Here is an 18,879-nt window from a genome sequence, read left to right on the forward strand (position 1 = left end):
AATAATGTCGAAGAAGAGGAGAATGGTTTAGTTAACCACATTTAAAGGATGCATATGTGCTGAGAATGGGGGGGGGGGGGTAGTCAGGGAAGCAAAGAAATGAACAGTGAAGGGGAGACTAGTGCAACAAGAGCAGAAGACTGAAGTTCATCAGGGTAAGGGAAGGAGAGCTGAAAATCTGCAGTCTCTGCTAACTAAATATTAGTTAAAGTAAATTTATTATTAAAGTTATTAATTAAATAATGTAATTAAAATTATTATTAAAATGCACAATCATATACTACCATAAGATTCATTTTCTTTACAGGAAAATACAAAAATACAATGGAATTCAACCCACGTGCAAAAAGCAAATGGTGCAAATAAAACGGCACTGAGAATATGTGTTGTAGACTCTTTGAAAGTGAGTCTATAGGCCGCATAATCAGGTCAACCAAGATCAGTCAGTGCTAAAGCTTGAAAGTTTCTGGAGACGAGCAGAACAATGCTTTGACATTCAGCCACATAAAATTCAAGTTCAAGTCATTCAACTGTATGCATGTATACAGCTAAGTGAAACAACATTCCTCTGGGACCAAGGCACAAAACACAGTACATATAATCACAAACAGAACATAAAATATTAACAAATAATAAAAAAATTCTGTAAGTACATATAGTCAAATAGACAACAGTATAATGCTACCAGCACCATCATAAATAATGCATACAGTGTGTTCAGTAAGTCTCATGGCCTGGGGGAAGAAGCTGTACCCAGCTTAACAGTCCTCATTAAGCACCTATAATATTAAGTAAAATTGCATATGTTCTCATCTGCACATCCTTTAAGGATAAGAAACATTGACCATTGCAGCAAACCGCACCCATGATGCAGTAGTCTTAGCCATACAGGCAAGGTAATAAGATAATGCTTGAGCAAGCTGGTAGCCACAGTAGTGTCATGGTTAATGAAAGGACAACAACTATACAATTGAGATTTTGGTAATGTAATCTAAAACATTACACAGCAACTTTTTTCCAATGAGTGGTATGAAAGAAGGGTTGGGGGATGGCAATCCACTAAGTGGTCTCAAACTGGAGTGGCAAAAACCACTGTGAATACAAACAGATTTCTGCAGATTGAGACAAAATAGGACGTGAAGCAATTGAAATGAATCAGTGAGGTGAAAATAACGGGGTGGGGGAGGAATCTGTGATGACTGCTTGAGAAGCAGGAGGAACAGTGACAATCTCACGCAGCCTTTTTAATTTTTTTACAGAACAGACGTTATTGGCAAGTTAGTGCACTGAAATTTGTTTACGTTTCAAGGATGGGAAAGAAATAGACTGGCAAGAAGGTCAGCTGAAGATACATTACCCAACTAAAAGAATGAACTAAAAGACAAGTGGAAAAAGCAAGTATCAGAATATACAAGGACTCAGACCCTGAAGCTCTTCAAGATTCCTCCAATCAAGACTGTCACCACTGCAAGAGACCTTAGGCCAACTTGCCTGGCTCGTCAGGTGGTCATTCTACCCCAACCATAATCGCCACCCCAGAGTGAAAGACAAAATGGCCATATTTTCACATCTTTTATGGTAATTTGGGGGAGAAAGAAGAGGACCGGACTTGCAATGAAAGGGCAGTATACAAATACAAAGCCGACCTGTTTGGTGGCCTAGGTAACATACTAGTAGAGCAGCAAAGACTTACTGTTGAAGCGCGGATGACGCAGCAATAAAACCCGCCGTGCATCGACCGGCTTGAGCCGTCTGCCTCCGGGTTACGGCCTGCCCACTTCCGCTTTCGCGCCTCCCCTTTCTCCTTAATGTTATTTCTTTCTTTTGACGTAGAAAAATAAAACGTGTCACAGTTATTTCAGAGCGACCCCAAACAAGGCCTCATAAGACGAAAAAGCAACGGCGACTTGATCCTAGGATGAGGACAACAACGACGCCATTTACCCCACACGATTTCCCCCTACTTTACCTCATCCAAATCTACGCCATCCTAATATCACTGCGCTTGCGCAGTAGCCCTTTTTAAAGATCACCTAGCCGATTAGTGCGCATGCGGTGTTTTTTAGCCGCTGTGGCTCGCCATGAACACCGGGAGATGTAGTTTTACGGTCATATCTTTTCATTGGCGTCGGAGGGAGTGTGAACTTCATCTCCCGGCAGCGCCGACGCGGCGAAGGCTGGTCGGTCCAGGGGGAGGAGGGGGAAGGCCAATGAACGCTCTGGTGCTGTGGTTGCCGTGTGACGGCGAGCCAATGGGAAAGGTTGTTTGTTGCTGAGAGGGGTCGAGTGTGTGTTTTTTTTATTCTCTACTCTCCCCCCCTCCCGTTTGCTTTTGGCTGGCGACTGGCGCTTTAACAGCGGCCTGTGTCCCTCTGTCAGTCCCGGCAGATAGTGGGCCGCCGCTGCGTGTGGGGCTCAGGGAAGCAGAAGTTGGTCGTCGCGTTCCCCTACTTCGATCGCGGCTTGAATGCCGAACAGAAGCCGGGTCGGACAGCGGGCGGGCGGCCCCGGCCTGTGAGGCGACGCTGCCGCTCTTGCTGCAGTCTCCACATTCGGTGAGGGATCGACGGGCGAGGATTGGGTGGCTCCGTTCGCTCTTCAGCGAGGGTTGTGCTTGTTGGTTGGGTGGGTGTGAGGGTAAGTTTAAACAATGAGGAGCCGCGGCGGCTCTGAGGAGTCCCCGTGTCAATCACCGCAACCCACCTCCTCTTCAAAGGCGCTAGTCGGGGAAGGGAGGGGGTGGTCGTGAGCCGTCCTGGCGAGTGAGGAACTCCGGCCCTCTCTCAAGTCGTTGTCGGTGCTTTGGGAGATTGAGCTCGGGCGAGAGGCGGTTGCGGGATGTCTAGCAGCGCTTCGCTGTTAAATGGTGATCGTGGCGTGCCAGCTCCGCTCTGTGTACGTGTGGCCAGTGATTGTGAAGACTCGCGTTTACCCCTTCTTCACCTTTTTTTCTTCCTTTCCCTGACCTTTTGCACCTTCTCACCCTCCGTCTCCTCACCCTCTTAACTCATCTCACTTCCCCCTGAGCTCTGGCACTGATGCAGTCCGTGTGTAACTTTGAGATCCGGCTGAAATGGCGTCATTGACATAACTAGAGAGTGGCGGTGGGGAGAGAGGGGGTGGGGGGATTGAAATGCATCAGCCGCACGATTACAACCCCTCCTGATCCTGTGCATTTCAACCCATCCGCCATTCATCATCTTTTCTTTCCGCTACTGTGTATAAGTGCCAGGCAAAGGTAACATTCGCGTCTAAGGGAGAAGACGAAGATAATGTGGGAATTATATCGTCACTTGCGACCGACAATCCTGTATTGGCATTGCCTCGCTTGCCATTCTCGGAGTGGGGGGTTGGGGCTGGTGGTGGGAGTCTGTCCTGAAAGGAGATGTCGATCAGTTCTTTTTCCAAATGGATTTTTTGTCTGTGTCCCTTTTCTTTAGGAATAACGACAGTTGACTTCCTTCGGGCGCCGATTTGGTATATTTCGAATTAACATGAAGGTAAAAGGAAACGTTGCATATTTTTTTCTGGTTACTCAAAAAATAACCGACCGGTGTTGTAGTTTAATTAGGGTTTTTCGAGTGTCGTGTTGTAACACTGGGGTTTTCCCACTGCAGATGTGTGTTTGATGTAGTTGGAGTGTGCTGCATGACAAAGCAACGGCAAATATAAACTGCTTATTTAGTGCGGCAACGTTACGGCTGGACCAGACGTTGTAACATAGGCACCGTATTAAGCCCGTCGAAGTAAAGCAATAGCATTTATGATGGGATGATCCGAGGATTGGTTTGTTTGTTTCTGCAGCCAGCGTGTACCACCGTAGTTTTAAAATACTTGGATTTTTTTAAAAAATCGTTTACGTGTTGTCATATCGAGAATCGGTATTAACGTCTCCATAGTATATTTGAGATACCGTGAAAATATGTTTTCTAAAGCTTTTCAAACGATGCAGAGAATCTGGGTCGTGTCGTGCGAACAATGTGGTCAAATCGAGTCGAATTTTACTTGGATTTCAGATACCGCATTTTAACGGCAGACTACTGGGACTAAATCGAGTTAACACTTGAATTCTGCAAATGGTTACTCATGGTTAGTTTCGGTTTAGCTGCGCTGGGCAAAAAAATGCAGTTTCTGGCTATTGTGTTAAATTAAAATCAGCTCCAGAAGCCGGCTTCTGCTTTGTCTGTTTACTTATATCGGGTGCAGTGCAGGCCAATACAGAATTCCTCAAACCTCCTCCACAAATTTATAGTTAAGGCTTGTGGAAATTGAGGGCAATTGACAGGCCACCTCGATTGATCCATACATTGGTTTGAATTAAACACATTGCGCTTACCTACGGCAGATAAGCAAGCCCTGTATAATTACAATTGGATTCTGATCAAGCGGCTCCTGTTCAGATTTCCCCATAAGAGGTTTGTCGTCCTTGGCTGAAACACCTGCAGTGGCCTGCAAACCGGGGGTGCGGTGTTTCTAATAACAGAATAGGTAACAATGACAGAGTGCACTGTGTTGTCATGTTTTCAAAGTTCATTAATAGTTCCAGTACTCTTGTTTCTAAAGATTTGGTGTTTGGATTTAGATTTATTTATCACATAGAAACATACAGTACACATATGATACATCCAGTACCAGCACACATTGGGATGTGCTGGGGGCAGCCTGCCGGCACAGAACAACTCAGATAATAAAACAAGGCCCTTCCACCAGCCACACATTGTGATGGTCCTTCAACTTGGGGACTTTCAATTGACCTTCAGGCTCCAGTCTTTGATACCGAGCACTGGACTAGCCGATGACAAGACCCGAACCGCAGGCTCAGATTCTGGGCTACTGTACCAGAATAACAGATTAGTTGCCTTCACATTAATGTTTGTAGATCTTTGTTATGTGCAACTGAGCTGCTGCAACTGCTACATTATAGCAGTGACTATACATCAGTAACATTCAGAATGCTCGGCAGGCCCGGCAGCATCTGTGGAAGAGAGTACAGTTAACATTTTAGGCCAAGCCATTTGAGCAGGACTGGAGAAAATGAAGAGTAGATTTAAAAATCTCGAAACATTAACTGTGCTCTATTCCATAGATGCTGCCTGTCCTGAGTTCCTCCAGCACTTTGAATTGTGTGCTAATCATTCTCTATCGAAGTGGTTTAACTATCTTAAACATGGCATCCTGCAGCTGCTGGAAATCCAGAACAAAACGCTCAGAATGCTGGAAGAACTCAGCGTCTATGCAGGGGAACAAATTGATGTTTCAGGCTGAGAGACTACCCCTTTTAAGCATGAGAGAAAGCAAAACTCAGTCACACAGTCACCACACTTGCCTCCGTTTCCATTCACTCCTCATCCTGGTTCTTGCAATATCATACTGCAAAAATACTTCAGGCATCTCTTTTGGCTTAAAGCATTTCTTTGTGGCCCATTCCAGCCTTAAACCCTGGCTATGAATTGTCTAATTCTCCCAGTTCTGCTGCATTGTATTTTGGCCCAAGGCTCAATGATTCATTTCCTAAATGGTTCTATTCTCTTTTAAGGTGCTCTTAAAAGCATACTGCTCTAATTGAGCTTTTGTATTAGTTATTCAAATAATTTGTTGTTTACAATGTATGGATACAAAGAGACTTCAGCAAATGGAATGAGAAGTATACTCAAAAGAGAAGAACAACAATTTAGACATATGTTCATGGCCAATTTATTAGGCACACCTGCTCACTAATGCAAATGCCTAATCAGCCAACCACGTGGCAGCAAGTAAATGCACAAAAGCATGATTAAAAGTTGTTGTTCAGATCAGAATGGGGAAGAAATGTGATCTAAGTGACTGTGACTGTGGAATGATTGTTGGTGCCAGATGGGGTGGTTTGAGTATCTCAGAAACTGCTGATCTCTTGGGGTTTTCACACACAAGTCTCTCGAGTTTATGGAGAATGGTGTGAAAAAGAAGAAACAAATCCGGTGAGTAGTTCAGTGGCTGAAAGTGCATTGTTAATGAGAGGGGTCAGAGGAGAATGGCCAGACTGGCTCAAGCTGACAGGAAGGTGAGACTGACCACACATTACAACAGTGCTGTATGGAAGAGCACGGCACATCAGACCTTAAAGTGAATTAACTACAGTAACAGAACAGCACGGGCATACAGAAATACACTCACTGGTCACTTAATAAGATATTTTCTGTTCCTAAAAATTGGCCACTTAGTGTAATGTGCTGTCAGTCATTTTTGCTTCTTTTCAGGTGTCTTTAAACAGGTTCTAAACAACAGACTTACATGCTTAGGACAGGTTTTCATGTTTGAGGAAGACTCATGGAGAATATAGGCTTCTGGACTGCTTAGTTTTGTAATGAAAAGTATTATTAGGGAATTGATAGTTCCGATGATTCAGTTCCATTACTTGTCAAGTTTCTATTCTCTGTTTAAGAGGGCCAGTTATACAGTCATGTTTTTGGCTACACTGATACTGTACCAAAGCCAATCTGTTAGCAGTGACTTGTTCAATTGCACTTTCAATTCTGAGTTTTAGCAAAAAATCTAGTTTGATAGTTCTTAGAACATTACGGTGTGCTTCTGTATTTTTACCCAGAATGTTAGAGTCATTGGCACTTATCGCCAGTCATTTCTTTGACTTGCAAACCACTTTATTCAAGCCATGTTCAATTAATGATATTGCTTTTGCTATCTCATTCTGCTTGTTGTTACACATGGGCCATTTTGGGTAGGAGTGGCAGAGGAGTTACTGAGTCATCATTATTCTACTATATCAAACTTGAGATCTCTGCTCATAAAATGCTGGAGGTCAGGCATAATATATGCAAAGGAATACAGAGTCAATGTTTTGGAGGTCTCACCCCGAAATGTCGACTCTCTATTCCTTTCCATAGATGTTGTCTACACTGCTGAGTTCCTCCTGCACTTGGTATATTACTGGGAATTTCTAGCATCTGCAGGTTCCTGCTGCAGTTTTTGGTGGCTGTCAAATACCCCATGATGCTTCAAAGCTGCGGGAACTACTCCTGGTGTCCTAGAAACTGTAATTCAACAAAATCTGTCGTTACTATATTAGTTATAGGTAGGGATTGAAAGTCATGCTGCTTACATCACTACAGTAAGTACACTTCAAAGGCACTGCAGTGGATGAGGTTGTCTGAGGTCAGAAAATACACTGTAGAAATGAAATTTGTTTTTGACAGGTTCTAAGCTTTGTCCTATTGATTGCCAAGGTCGCAATAGTAAAGGTGTGCATTCAGACTTACAACCCCACGACAGGATGCAAAGAAATATTTTAAGGTGTCATCTCAAATATTTTAACATCTCATATATGTTAACCTGGATAATCAATTCAGGTGAATGGGCAATGTGAATCTTTTATTTGAAGGAAAAAATTTTTATGATAATGTCACAAAATATTCTCTCTTTGATATAAAGTTCCTTTTGTATTCGGCTTTTGGTTTGAGAGCTGCATGAGTCACCTATCTGCAACACCAGAACGCTTTCAGTTCCTGCACTGTCCAGTAAGGCTTCTGATACAAGTTTCCAGAGAATTTGATAGGCGAGAGCAGAACCCAAATTAAGATATTGGATCCACGCTGCTCATTGTCTCCCATTGCTGACACACCCTCAGGAAGTGAAGTGTAGGTTCTGTAACAACTAGTTTGTGAATGACTTATTCCAGAAAGATGTATGGTACACAATACAGGTCCCATTGAAGGGTCTCATTCTGAAATGTCATCTGTTTATTCCCCTCCATAGACGTTGCCTGACTTGAGTTCCATCTGCATTTTGTGTGTGCAGTTCAAGATTTCCAGCATCTACAGAATCTTTTGTGTTTATCTATGTCAGCTAGCCTTTATATCTGCATGAGACGACAAACTATAACTAACATCCCACCTAAGACTATTTCTTGATTTGAAATAGAATTTGTGTAGAAAACTTGAATAAAATTTGTGCTCAGATGTCTGGAATGGTATTTGCACTCTTAGTTCTTAGGTGAGTGTTCCAAGACAGTAAAGCTCTGATAATCTTGTACCCTTGGGACTTTGATAGGGCCGGACTAGAAGTTTTCAGTGTTTCTCTCCATAATCCCAAACCATAAGATTCAGGTCCCAGAATATGGCTTTCTGGCCCATTGAGTCTGCCTCACCATTCTATCATGGCTGAATTATTATCCCACTCGACCCTATTCTCCTGGGTTATGGATAACTATACATACAACTGGCCTGCCATCTATTATAGTTTTAATAAATCAGATGGGTGACATTTGTTTATTAGTTTCTTCTTTCTTTATACTTAGTAATTAATTACTCTTAAACACAAGAAATTCTGCAGGTGCTGGGAATCCAGAACAACACACACAAAATGCTGGAAGAACTCAGCAGATCAGGCACCGTTTAAGGAGAGGAATATCTTGGGCCAAGACTCTTCGGAAGCCTGGCATCTGCTCCCTTTCCAGTCCTGATAAAGAGTCTTGCCCTAAAACATCGACTGTTTATTCTTCTTCATTGATGCCTCCTGATATGCTAAGTTAGTCCAGCATTTTGTGTGTTGCATTTGTAATTTTTTTCAATCAGTCTTAAGTACTTTTGAAACCATTTTCCAACTTAGAGACAAAGTCAACTGATGGGCATTTGTAAAAACCAGAAGCTGTTTGTTATCTGGGAATAACATTTCCAGTGAATGTGAAGAGAGCAGGAAAAATACAATCAGCTCCTCCTGCAGACCTGGTTCACGTTTCTTGGTCTGTGGTGTCCCAGACCCCAGCTCTGGCTTCAAAGAAATTCAAAGTACATATACATCATCCTGTACAACCCTGAGATTCATTTTCTTGCAAGCATACACAGTAAATACAAAGAAAGAAAAAAAAACTGCAAAATGATAATAAATAAGCAATACTTATTGAGAGGATGAGATGAAGATCCTTGAAAGTGAATCCTTAAGTTGTGGGAATAATTCAGTGTTGGGGTAAGTGAAGTTACCCCTTTGGTTCAAGGGGCTGATGGTTGAGGGGTAATAACTGTTCCTGAACCTGGTGGTGTGAGTCCTGAGGCTCCTGTACCTCCTTACTGATGGCAGCAGCAAGAACAGGGCATGGCTTGGATGGTGTTGGGGGGGGGGGGTGTCCACTGGTGATAGGTGCTGCTTTCTCATGACTGTGTGTGATGTTGATGTGCTCAATGGTGGGGAGGGCTTTACTTGTGATGGACTAGGCTGTATCCACTACTTTTTTTAGGATTTTCCATTCAAGGGCATTAGTGTTTCCATACCAGGCTGTGATGGAACCACTCAGTTTAATCTCCAGTGCACATTACTAGAGGTTTTAGATGTCATACCAAATCTTCACAAACTTCGAAGAAAGTCGAGACTGTGCCATGCTTTCTTTGTAGAAGCACCTGCAAAGTGGACCCAGGACAGGTCCTCTGAAATGGTAACACCAATGAATGCCATATGCATTGCCCACAGTGTGCACCCCAGCCCCACTTCAAACCTTGCACGCACTCTGCACTAATGAGTGAGGCAAATTCTGGATGATCAGATGCTGAATTATCAAAATTCTACAGTAAGACACGACTGATTAATGCAGCAATGAGGTGTGTTGAACATAATATTTGTTAAGTGATCATGCACACTGAAGATTGATCCTAGAAACTTGGAAGGAAGTTACTTTGCTAGTTAGTTCTTCATGTTAACTTTGTGTGGTTACGGATAAGAAACTAGATAGTTTCTACGAAATTGATTTTACTTGTTAGCATACAAATTAGGAACAGGATTCGGCTATTTGGCCCTCTTATGTCTGCTCGCTATTAAATTAAATTATGGCTAATCTGATTGTAACTTAATTCTGCTTAACATCTGCTAGAAATAAGCTTTCACTGCCCTCCTTTGCATATCAAGCATCTGTCAACTTGTGCCTTGAAAATGGTCCAAGGCTGCTTCCGCTATTCTTCGAAGAAGAGAGTTTCAAAGCCTTATGATCCTCTGAAAAAGAAACTAAATTATCTCAAGTAACATACACAAAATGCTGGTGGAACATAGCAGGCCAGGCAGCATCTATAGGAAGAAGCGCTGTCAATGTTTTGGGCCGAGACCCTGAACCTGATGAAGGGTCTCGGCCCGAAACATCAACTGTACTTCCTATAGATGCTGCCTGGCCTGCTGCATTCCGCCAGCATTTTGTGTGTGTTGCTTGAATTACCAGCATCTGCAGAGTTCCTCGTGTTTGCGTTAAATTGTCTCAACTTTCTTAAATAGATGAACATTCACTTTTTATTAGTGACTACCTAATTCTAGATCCTCAGACGAGGAAATAACTTTTATACATCCACCCAGTTGACTGCCTTCTGTGTCTGTCCTGTTTCATTGATGCCCTCTCTCACTTTATTAGACTTCAGTTGTTACAAGCTTGTTTGACCAATTTTTAAGTTGTGTGTGTAAGCAGGTTGATACTTGTGACCGCTTCTAGCACATCCTTTTTGATTTGATGCAAACTATGCATTTCACTGTGTGTTTCGATCTTCATGTCACAAATAAAGATACTCCTTAATCAATGATTTTTGTATTAGCAAGCTTTGACCGGTAGCATAACGTACAACTATCCCCCAGTTTTCTATAGTCTACTGCAAGGATTTGGCTGAAGGGGCTAAATGTCGTATTTACAAGCTTGCTGACACTACTAATCTTGGTGGGATTTTCAGTCTCAAAGAAGGTGCAAACTCTGAATGTAGGACAAAAAAATTTAGAGAGGTTGCACATAAATTGTCTACTTGCATTGCAGTTGATAACTATTGCATTATATTTTACATGCTGCTTTTCCTCCCACGGCTTGTTTCTGGAATAACTTGTCTGCAAGGCTTTTCACCGTATCTCAGATTCAGGTTTATTACCACTGATATGCGTCTTAAAATATATTGTTTTGCAGCAACAGTACAGTGCAATGCATAAAATTTACTACAAGTTACAATAATATGTAGTACAAAAAGAAAGTACAAAGTTGAGTTTCAGAAATCTTAATAGTGAAGGGGAAGAAGCTGTTCCTAAAATATTGAGTGTAGTTTTCAGGCTCCTATATCTCCTCTCTGGTGGTAGTAATGAGAAGAGGGCATGTGCCATATGGTGAGGGTCCACAATGATAGATGCCACTTTCTTGAGGTATCATCTTTTGAAGATGTCCTTAATGGTGTGGAGGCTCGTTCCTGCAATGGAGTCTACAACCCTCGGCAGCTTTTTCTGATCCTGTGCACGGGTGGTGCTACTGTACCAGGTAGTGATGCAACTGTACATATGACAATAATAAACCAATTCCATTAAATAGACTTCTTGAGTGAGTTGGAAAAAACATGGCTGATGGAATATATGGTGGGGTGGAAGAATGTGAGGTCATTCACTTGATGATGTTCTTGGATACCGGCATGTGCTTTTACACAACTCACTGACAGCCTGTGAGGCAACAGCATCTAGGCAAATGGCACGTTAGCCCTCATTACAAGAGGATTTGAATGCAAACATAAGAAAATCATTGCATTTGTATTGTCTTGGTGAGTCTGCATCTGGAATATTGTTCAGTGCCATAACTTGCCATAAAGGAGTACAGCACTAGATTTGTTTGTTGTATGAGAAGAAATTGAGTAGACTATTTTCTTCACTTCAGAAGGATGAGAGGAGATCTCATTGCAACATATTGCATTTACAGGAATGAATGCACGGAGGATATTTCTTGTGGATGAGTTAGGGACAGGGACACAGTTTCCAAATAAGGGTCTGAGATTTAGTCAGCTATGAAAGGAGAAATTTCATCACTCGGAAGGTAGTCCTCTTCATTTGGGTATTCTGAAGGCTCACTCAGATAAAATAAAAGTTCAACATTTCAGTGAAAGGTCTGTCCTGGAACATCATTTGTTAATTCCCCTCCATAGATGCTGTCTGATTTGCTGAGTTCCTCCAGCATTTCTTTTTGTGTGTTGCTCAATACTTCCAGCATCTGCAGAATTTCTTGTGTTTACAGAGATGGAAGATCAGCTTTAATCACAGACGGACTCAAAAGGCCAGCAGACTACTCCTGTTCTTATTTTTTTTTATCTTGTGTAAACCTTCACTGAACTGCATCCGATGCATAAGTATTCTTAAACGAAGAGAACATTTTTATATATATATTCATCCAGATGTAGTTTCATCGATGCTTTTTATTTAACTGATGCATAGCTTTTGTATTTTGTTTCCTTAGCAATAATTACTTCCAGTACCTGGATACCAGTCTTTTGCATCTCGAGCTCTGCAATCTTTCACCATTTAGATATTAATTTGTGTAAATTTTCCCTGCCAAAATGGACAGATTCACATTTTCCCATATTATACTTCACATTTGTGCCTATTTGATAAACCTACATGGCCTCCTTTTGTGTCCTTTTCATAACTTTGTGTTATTTAGAAACCATGGCTTCAGTCTCTTCATCAAGGTCATTTGTATGAGTTTAAAAAAAAGTTTGACCTTTGAGAATATGGGAGAATTGTTAAAGACAATAAATTTGATTGCAACTGAGCAATCAGATTTCCCTCCGCCATCAAATTTTTCAACAGTCCATGAATACTACTTCACTACTTTTTCTCTTTATGCACTAATTGGTTTTTATAATTATTGTAACATATGAGTATTTTATTAAGCATTGCACTGTACTGCTTTCATGACAAACGTCAATGATAATAAACCTGATTCTGAGTCTGAACTTATTTTGTATGATGTAAAGCTGATGCATCTCAGAATGTTCTTGTTATTTCACCATGCCGATTGTCTGTTCTCTATCAGGAGATGGTGCTCATTGTAGTGCAGTTCTTTCAACAATATGTATCACAATATGTCCAATTGTTGGCTGATGTCGAAATGAGATTTTGGGAGTGACATTTGATTACCTTGTCAACCAATTAAGTAATTTGTTGAGTTTTGTAGATTTACTTCTAAATCTCATCGTAATCAAATTAGTCACCAAATGTCAAGTAATTTGTCCTGGGTGCCTGTCATTACTTTGTAGTTTTTCATCAATGTGTGTTTGAAAAGGTATAAATTGGAAAAGATCGAAAGCTCTCTAAAGACTCCAACTTGTGCAATTGTTCCTGATATGTAAATAGGTGAAAACTGCTAATCTGTAATAAACTGTAGCTTTAAAACAATAGTGCAGAATAGGCACTTCCGGCCCTTTGAACTGCTCTGCCCAACAGTTCCCTGATTTAACCCTAGTCTAATTACAAGTTAATTTACAATAACCTACCAACCTGTACGTCTTTGGACTGTGGAAGAAAACCAGAGCACCTAGTGGAAACCTGCCAGGCACAAGAGGAACACACAAACTTCTTACTGGCGGCAGCAGGAAGTAAACCAGGTTCCCTGTACTGTAAAACATTGTGCTGACCATGCTGCCCAAATTTCCTTGGGATGTGGGCGTATTCTACAATACCAGAATTAACTGCCCATTCAGCAACACGCTAGAGGAACTCAGCAGCATCTGTGTTGGGGAATGTTTCAAGCCGAGACCCTTCATGAAGACCGGAAAGAAAGGGGCAAGGAGCCAGAAAATGAAGGTAGGAGGGATTGAAGGAGTACAAGCAGGCAGATGATAGGTGAGCGCGTAGAAATTCTGCAGTTGCTGGAAATACAAAGGGAGATGATGGCCAGATGAGAAGTGAAGGGGTAAGATGATGGGGAATGGGAAAAGAAAGAAGGGGGAGGAAGAAAGATTTCCAGAAGTTGGAGAAATCATTTTTCTTAACTTTATAGTAATTTTTCATGAACATGTGTTTGAAAAGGTTTTTGTTGGAAAATATTATAGCTCTCTAAAGTGTGTGTGTGTGATGAAAAAGTGAAAATGTCTAAAACAGAACAAATTCTGGTTTAAGGGGAGATTTTTTAAAACCTGGTCAATTTTTAGGATCTGTGTGTTGTGGGCAAAGGTAGCATTCGTTGCCCATGAACAGCTGTGGTGAGCACCTTGCTCTGCTGCGACCTTCCTGTGGACGACACTGTTGTCAGGCAAGTCACTGCAAGTTTTAAACTGGCTTAGTGGTGCTGCAACAGCCACCTCTTGCTCAGCACCAGTAAAACTAATGAGCTGGTTGTTGACTTCAGAAAGGGGAAGCAGGATAAACATGCTGCAGTCTGAATTGGGGGATTGGCTGTGGAGAGAGTAGCTTTACATTCCTGTTCGTTAACATGTGCCAGTTTAGTGGCTAGCATAATGCTTTACAGTGCCAGCCATTGGGGTTGAATTCCCGTCACTGTCTGTAAGGAGTTTGTACATTCTTTCTTTGACCTGCTGGGTTTCCTCCAAGTACTCCATTTTCCTCCCACATAATAAAGACGTATGGGTTAGTAAATTGTGGGCATCCTGTGTCGACAGCAGAAGCACAGTAACACTTGTGGGCCACCTAGTCTGATGCTTGTTGATTTGATTTGATGCAAACGATGCATTTCACTTTGTTTCGATGTACTGGTGACAAATAAAGCTAATCTTTAAATATATGGATGACCTGTCCTGGGCCCAGCTCATAGATGTAATTGCTAGGAAGGCTCACCAGCCTTCCTTGGAAGGTTAAGAAGGTTCGAATTTTCACCAAACACATTCACAAACCTAACACACAAACTGACTTCTATAGGTAGTTCTGTCCTTGGTAGCTTTTTGAGTTTTGTTGGATCTCCACTCATTTGTAGAAATGGATAGCTTTTCATGATTACTTGTGCATTGAAGGGTGGATAGAGAAGGTTAGGAAGAACCTGCTCACCATTCAACACAGAGTGTCTGATGTGCTCTTGCAGCCACAGTATTTATATGGGTGTTTCTGATACAGTTCAGTTTTTGGCATTTCCTTAGATGTGAATATAGGGAATTCTGACGTCAATACCATTCGAGTTGAGGGAGGTTAGGCCTGCTTGTTGGAGATGGCCTTTACGTTGCTCTTCGGTGAGTGACAACAGATGTTGCTGGTCACCATTAACCCCTGTTGAATGTCAAAGTGTTGGTACATGCAAGCATGGGCAGCTTCATTTGCTAAGGAGTTGCCAATGGAATTTAACTCTGCAATTTTTCTCTCTTATCTGTTGCTTAAAGGAAGGTGGCTAATGAAGTAAGCAAGCCTTAAGGCTGATTTATACTTGTGTGTCACATCTATACCGTAGGTACTGCATACCCTGTGCCATACCTACGCTGTAGGGTGACGTTCACCTCCCCAAAGAAGTAACTCACGCATCACAGCGACACAGACCGCAACAACTGTGATTGGTCCACTTGGTAGCATTGCATTTCCGGTTGCTTCTTCTCCGCCAAGTCTGTACTCCGATGCGAAATAGATGAACCAAATCATCAAATCTACCTGCCAACATGCGAAAATGTTTGAAATGCATTTCCTCATCCATGTGTCTCACGAAGAAACTCAACACAGTAGCATAGAAACCCCACCGCCAACTAGCGTTTTGTCGCACACCAATCTATACTCGCTACGCCTAGAGCCTACGCAGAAGTGAAAATCAGGGCTACAGCGTAGCCCGTACACGCAAGTGTAAATCCGCCTTTAGTCAATACCCTGGGGGACTCCAGTAAGATCCAGAGTTAGAATCTATTTCTAGAAACCACACAACTCTTCGTGTCAGCTATGGAATGTTTTCACCTTGATGGTCAGTTAGACAATTTGGATGCTTTTTTCTGTTAGTAATTTGCAACATTCATTATTGTATCTATCATAGAAGAGTTTGACTAGTTTTGGAGCACAGATCTTTAGGAATTAAGCTGGCATATTCAAAGTTCAAAGTAAATTTATTATCAAAGTACGTATATGTCACCAAATATTAGCTTGAGATTCATGCTCTGGCAAGCATTCACAATAGAACAAAGAAATACAATGGAATCAGTGAAAAACTACACACACAGACTGACAAACAACCAAAGTGCAGAAGAAGACACTGCAAATGCAAAGAAAACAATAATAAATACATCATGTAGAGAGATCAGTTGTAGAGCCATGGACGTGAGTCTATAAGTTGTGGAGTCAGTTCAGAGTTAGGGTGAGTGAAGTTATCAGAAACCAGACAGTTGAAGGTACAGGTGTCCCCCGCTATCTGAAAGTAGAGCGTTCCTATGAAAAATTTTGTAAGCCGAAATGGCGTAAAGCAAAGAAGCAATTACCGTTAATTTATATGGGAAAAATTTTTGAGCGTTCCCAGACCCAAAAAATAACCTACCAAGTCATACCAAATAGCTCATAAAACCTAAAATAACACTAACATATAGTAAAAGCAGGAATGATATGATAAATACACAGCCTATATAAAGTAGAAATAATGTATGTTCAGTGTAGTTTCACTTATCAGAATCGGGAAGATTTAGCCAAAACTGATTTGTAAAAAAAAATCAGCATGTACACTCATATGCACATACATGCCCGCGCAAGGCTTCATGGTCATGGTAGGCTTTCTCGGGGTAAACACAAGTTTAAGGCGGGTGCCTTTTTTCATAAAAGTGAAAATCCTCTTCGGATTTCTTTAAGTTAGCGAAAACAGGTACTAATGTAGGTATTTCGTAAAAGCGAAGTGGCGTAAAATGAGCTTTCGAAAAGCAGGGGATATCTGCAATAACTTTTCCTGAACCTGTTGTTGTGGGACATAAGGCTTGTGTACCACTTTCCAAATTATAGCAGTGAGAAGAGAGCATGGCCTGGGTGGAGGGCGTCTTTGATGATGGATACTACTTTCTTGTGGCAGTAGATGTGCTCCATGGTGGGGAGGGCTCTGCCTGTGATGGACTGGGCTGTATCCACCACCTTATGTTGGATTCCGTAACCTTTGCAAAACCGTGATCTCAGCCTCTTTTTTTATTCTATTAAGAGTGAATCAAATTGGCTGAAGGCTGGTTTATGTAATGGTGGAGATCTCAGGGGGATTATTCACATGGAACTTTTGGCTGAATACACAGTACTTCAGCCTAGTTGTAGGTCCCTTCATCATTGAGAATGAGGATGTACTTAGAATCTCCTCATCCTGTTAGCTGTTTAATCACTATTGAGGCGAGGTATGGCAGGGTTGCAGAGCTCTGTCTGTCTGAATGCTGTTTTTGCTGTGTAGCATACACACATGGTTTTTTTGTTGTAAAAGATGCAGTTTTTATCATATAAACTTCAAACTGTTATTACATTGTAATAAAGTGGGATTGTAAATTGTGTATTTGAGCTGACTCTATAGACCTGCCCTGATCAGCTTGTAACATCATATAATTGGAATCATACACTATCTGAATTCTAGAAATTATAGATTAAAAATAAATATGGACAACAAACCAATCCTATTGAAAATTTGAATCTTAGAAGCAAATCATGTGCTGGAAATCTTGAGCAGCTGACGCAAAATGCTGCTGGAATGGTCCTGTAGCAGTTATGCCACCGACCCGGGTTCAATTCCTTTCTCTGATTGTAAGGAGTTTGTACATTCTTCTTGTGGCTGCTTGGATTTTCTCCAGGTTTGAGAGACGTACAAGTTAGCAGGTTAATTAGTCATATGGATGTAATTAGGCAGTGTCTAATCATCTGTGACCGTGCTGCATCTCCAAATAAAAATAAATAAACTCAGCATGTCAGGGAGTATCTATGAAGAAGAAGGAACGATCAACATTTTAGGAAGGGTTTTGTTTACTTGCTGACAAAGGGGCTTGAGCTGCTTGCTTCACTTGTAGTAAATGCAGGAGGTAATTTGGTACCTTGAGAATCTGGAGTTGTCTGTATCAACTGGCACAAGGCTTGGGATGTATTGGCAGAAAGAAGAGTATATGCTTGCCATTATGTTAGTGCCGAACCTGTACAAAGTGTGGACTTAAATCTGATTTCTGGTGTATGCATCTTGATTAGACTGCTGACTTTGTGCTTAATACTAAATGGTATTGCACTGCTCTGAGGAGAGCAAAGGGCCTGACACAGCATAGAAGGCAGCTTGGTCATCCACTGCAACCAAGGAAGAGCCCAGTCTGTGACACTTGTTTGTACCGCTGGAACCAGATCGAGTGAGTGGAACTGCCCTGTGTAACGGCTTTCCCACTTTAAAAACTCTCCCGCACAGATTTCCTGTCAATCTGGACAATCACCATGCAAAGAATTGATATTGGGAGTAAATGAACTGTAGTTTATTTTCACTTGCTTGATTGGTTCACTCTACCTCATACTGCATGAAGAGAATTGATATGGTGGGGGGGGGGGGAAGGTGGTTCATTCTATAAGCCATAATACTATATAAGAATTGTAATGACCATCCTGGACACAGTTCACATTGAGAGGTAGTAAGGAAAAAAAGTGAACAAAAAAAGATTGTTTTTCCTCAGATGGTAGTACAAGTTTGGAGACTAAAGAGCTCCTTGGCTTTTTTATTTGCTGTTATTTCCACCTGATGTTAAATGCTATTTTCATACATGGTGCTGTGTTGAGCTAAAAAATAAATTCCATTTAAAGTGTGTTCAAATTAGACTTAAAATAAAGGTTTTTAAATGTTTTGATAGTATTAATAAATATCTGTTAGCATTATTGAATGACTAATAGTGATGATTTTATACTTAACAAATAATGAATGTTAACAGAAGGGAAATATTGAAGAATTTTTCACATTAATAAGTTGAAATGGAAGAGTGCTTCCCCCTTTTTCCTCCCTCTATCTTCAAGTCCAAACAGAGAATTCTGGTCATAAAGTAGGGAAGAAGAAACAAAAAATTAGATGGCATGACCCAGTATCACTGGTGCATGGCACATAGTCCCCACCCCTTAGTGAAGGTTCATCATGATCAAAAGCCATTAAAATTTCACATCCATGACATAGTTTATTACAGACAATGCAAATTAGAACAATTTAAAAAAAAAACAAGTTTTAAAGTT

The 18,879-nt window shown here is 41.3% G+C and overlaps 2 protein-coding genes across 9 annotated transcripts in view; one reads left to right on the plus strand and one right to left on the minus strand.

The window, feature by feature from the left end:
* Positions 1-1,963, minus strand: part of ggps1 (geranylgeranyl diphosphate synthase 1) — a 72,549-nt gene extending 70,586 nt beyond the window's left edge. For all 3 annotated transcript variants that reach the window (XM_059982171.1, XM_059982169.1, XM_059982170.1), the window contains exon 1: positions 1,694-1,963. The gene's annotated coding sequence lies outside the window, so the exon portion shown is untranslated. The remainder of the gene's footprint in view (positions 1-1,693) is intronic.
* A 313-nt stretch (positions 1,964-2,276) lies between these two features.
* The window catches only part of arid4b (AT-rich interaction domain 4B), a 141,428-nt gene continuing 124,825 nt past the window's right edge, over positions 2,277-18,879 (plus strand). For 3 of the 6 annotated variants that reach the window (XR_009514366.1, XM_059982175.1, XM_059982176.1), the window contains exons 1-2: positions 2,277-2,555; positions 3,441-3,500. Coding sequence is in view for 5 of the 6 variants with exons in the window: in XM_059982175.1 (XP_059838158.1) it covers positions 3,495-3,500 (6 nt within the window). In the remaining variant the exon portion in view is untranslated. Of the gene's footprint in view, positions 2,638-3,440; positions 3,501-18,879 lie in introns of all 6 variants that reach the window. The other 3 variants (XM_059982172.1, XM_059982174.1, XM_059982173.1) reach the window with 2 other exon arrangements.

Source organism: Hypanus sabinus, chromosome 10 (genome assembly GCF_030144855.1).
Source record: "Hypanus sabinus isolate sHypSab1 chromosome 10, sHypSab1.hap1, whole genome shotgun sequence".
In the NCBI taxonomy this organism is placed as follows: domain Eukaryota; kingdom Metazoa; phylum Chordata; class Chondrichthyes; order Myliobatiformes; family Dasyatidae; genus Hypanus; species Hypanus sabinus.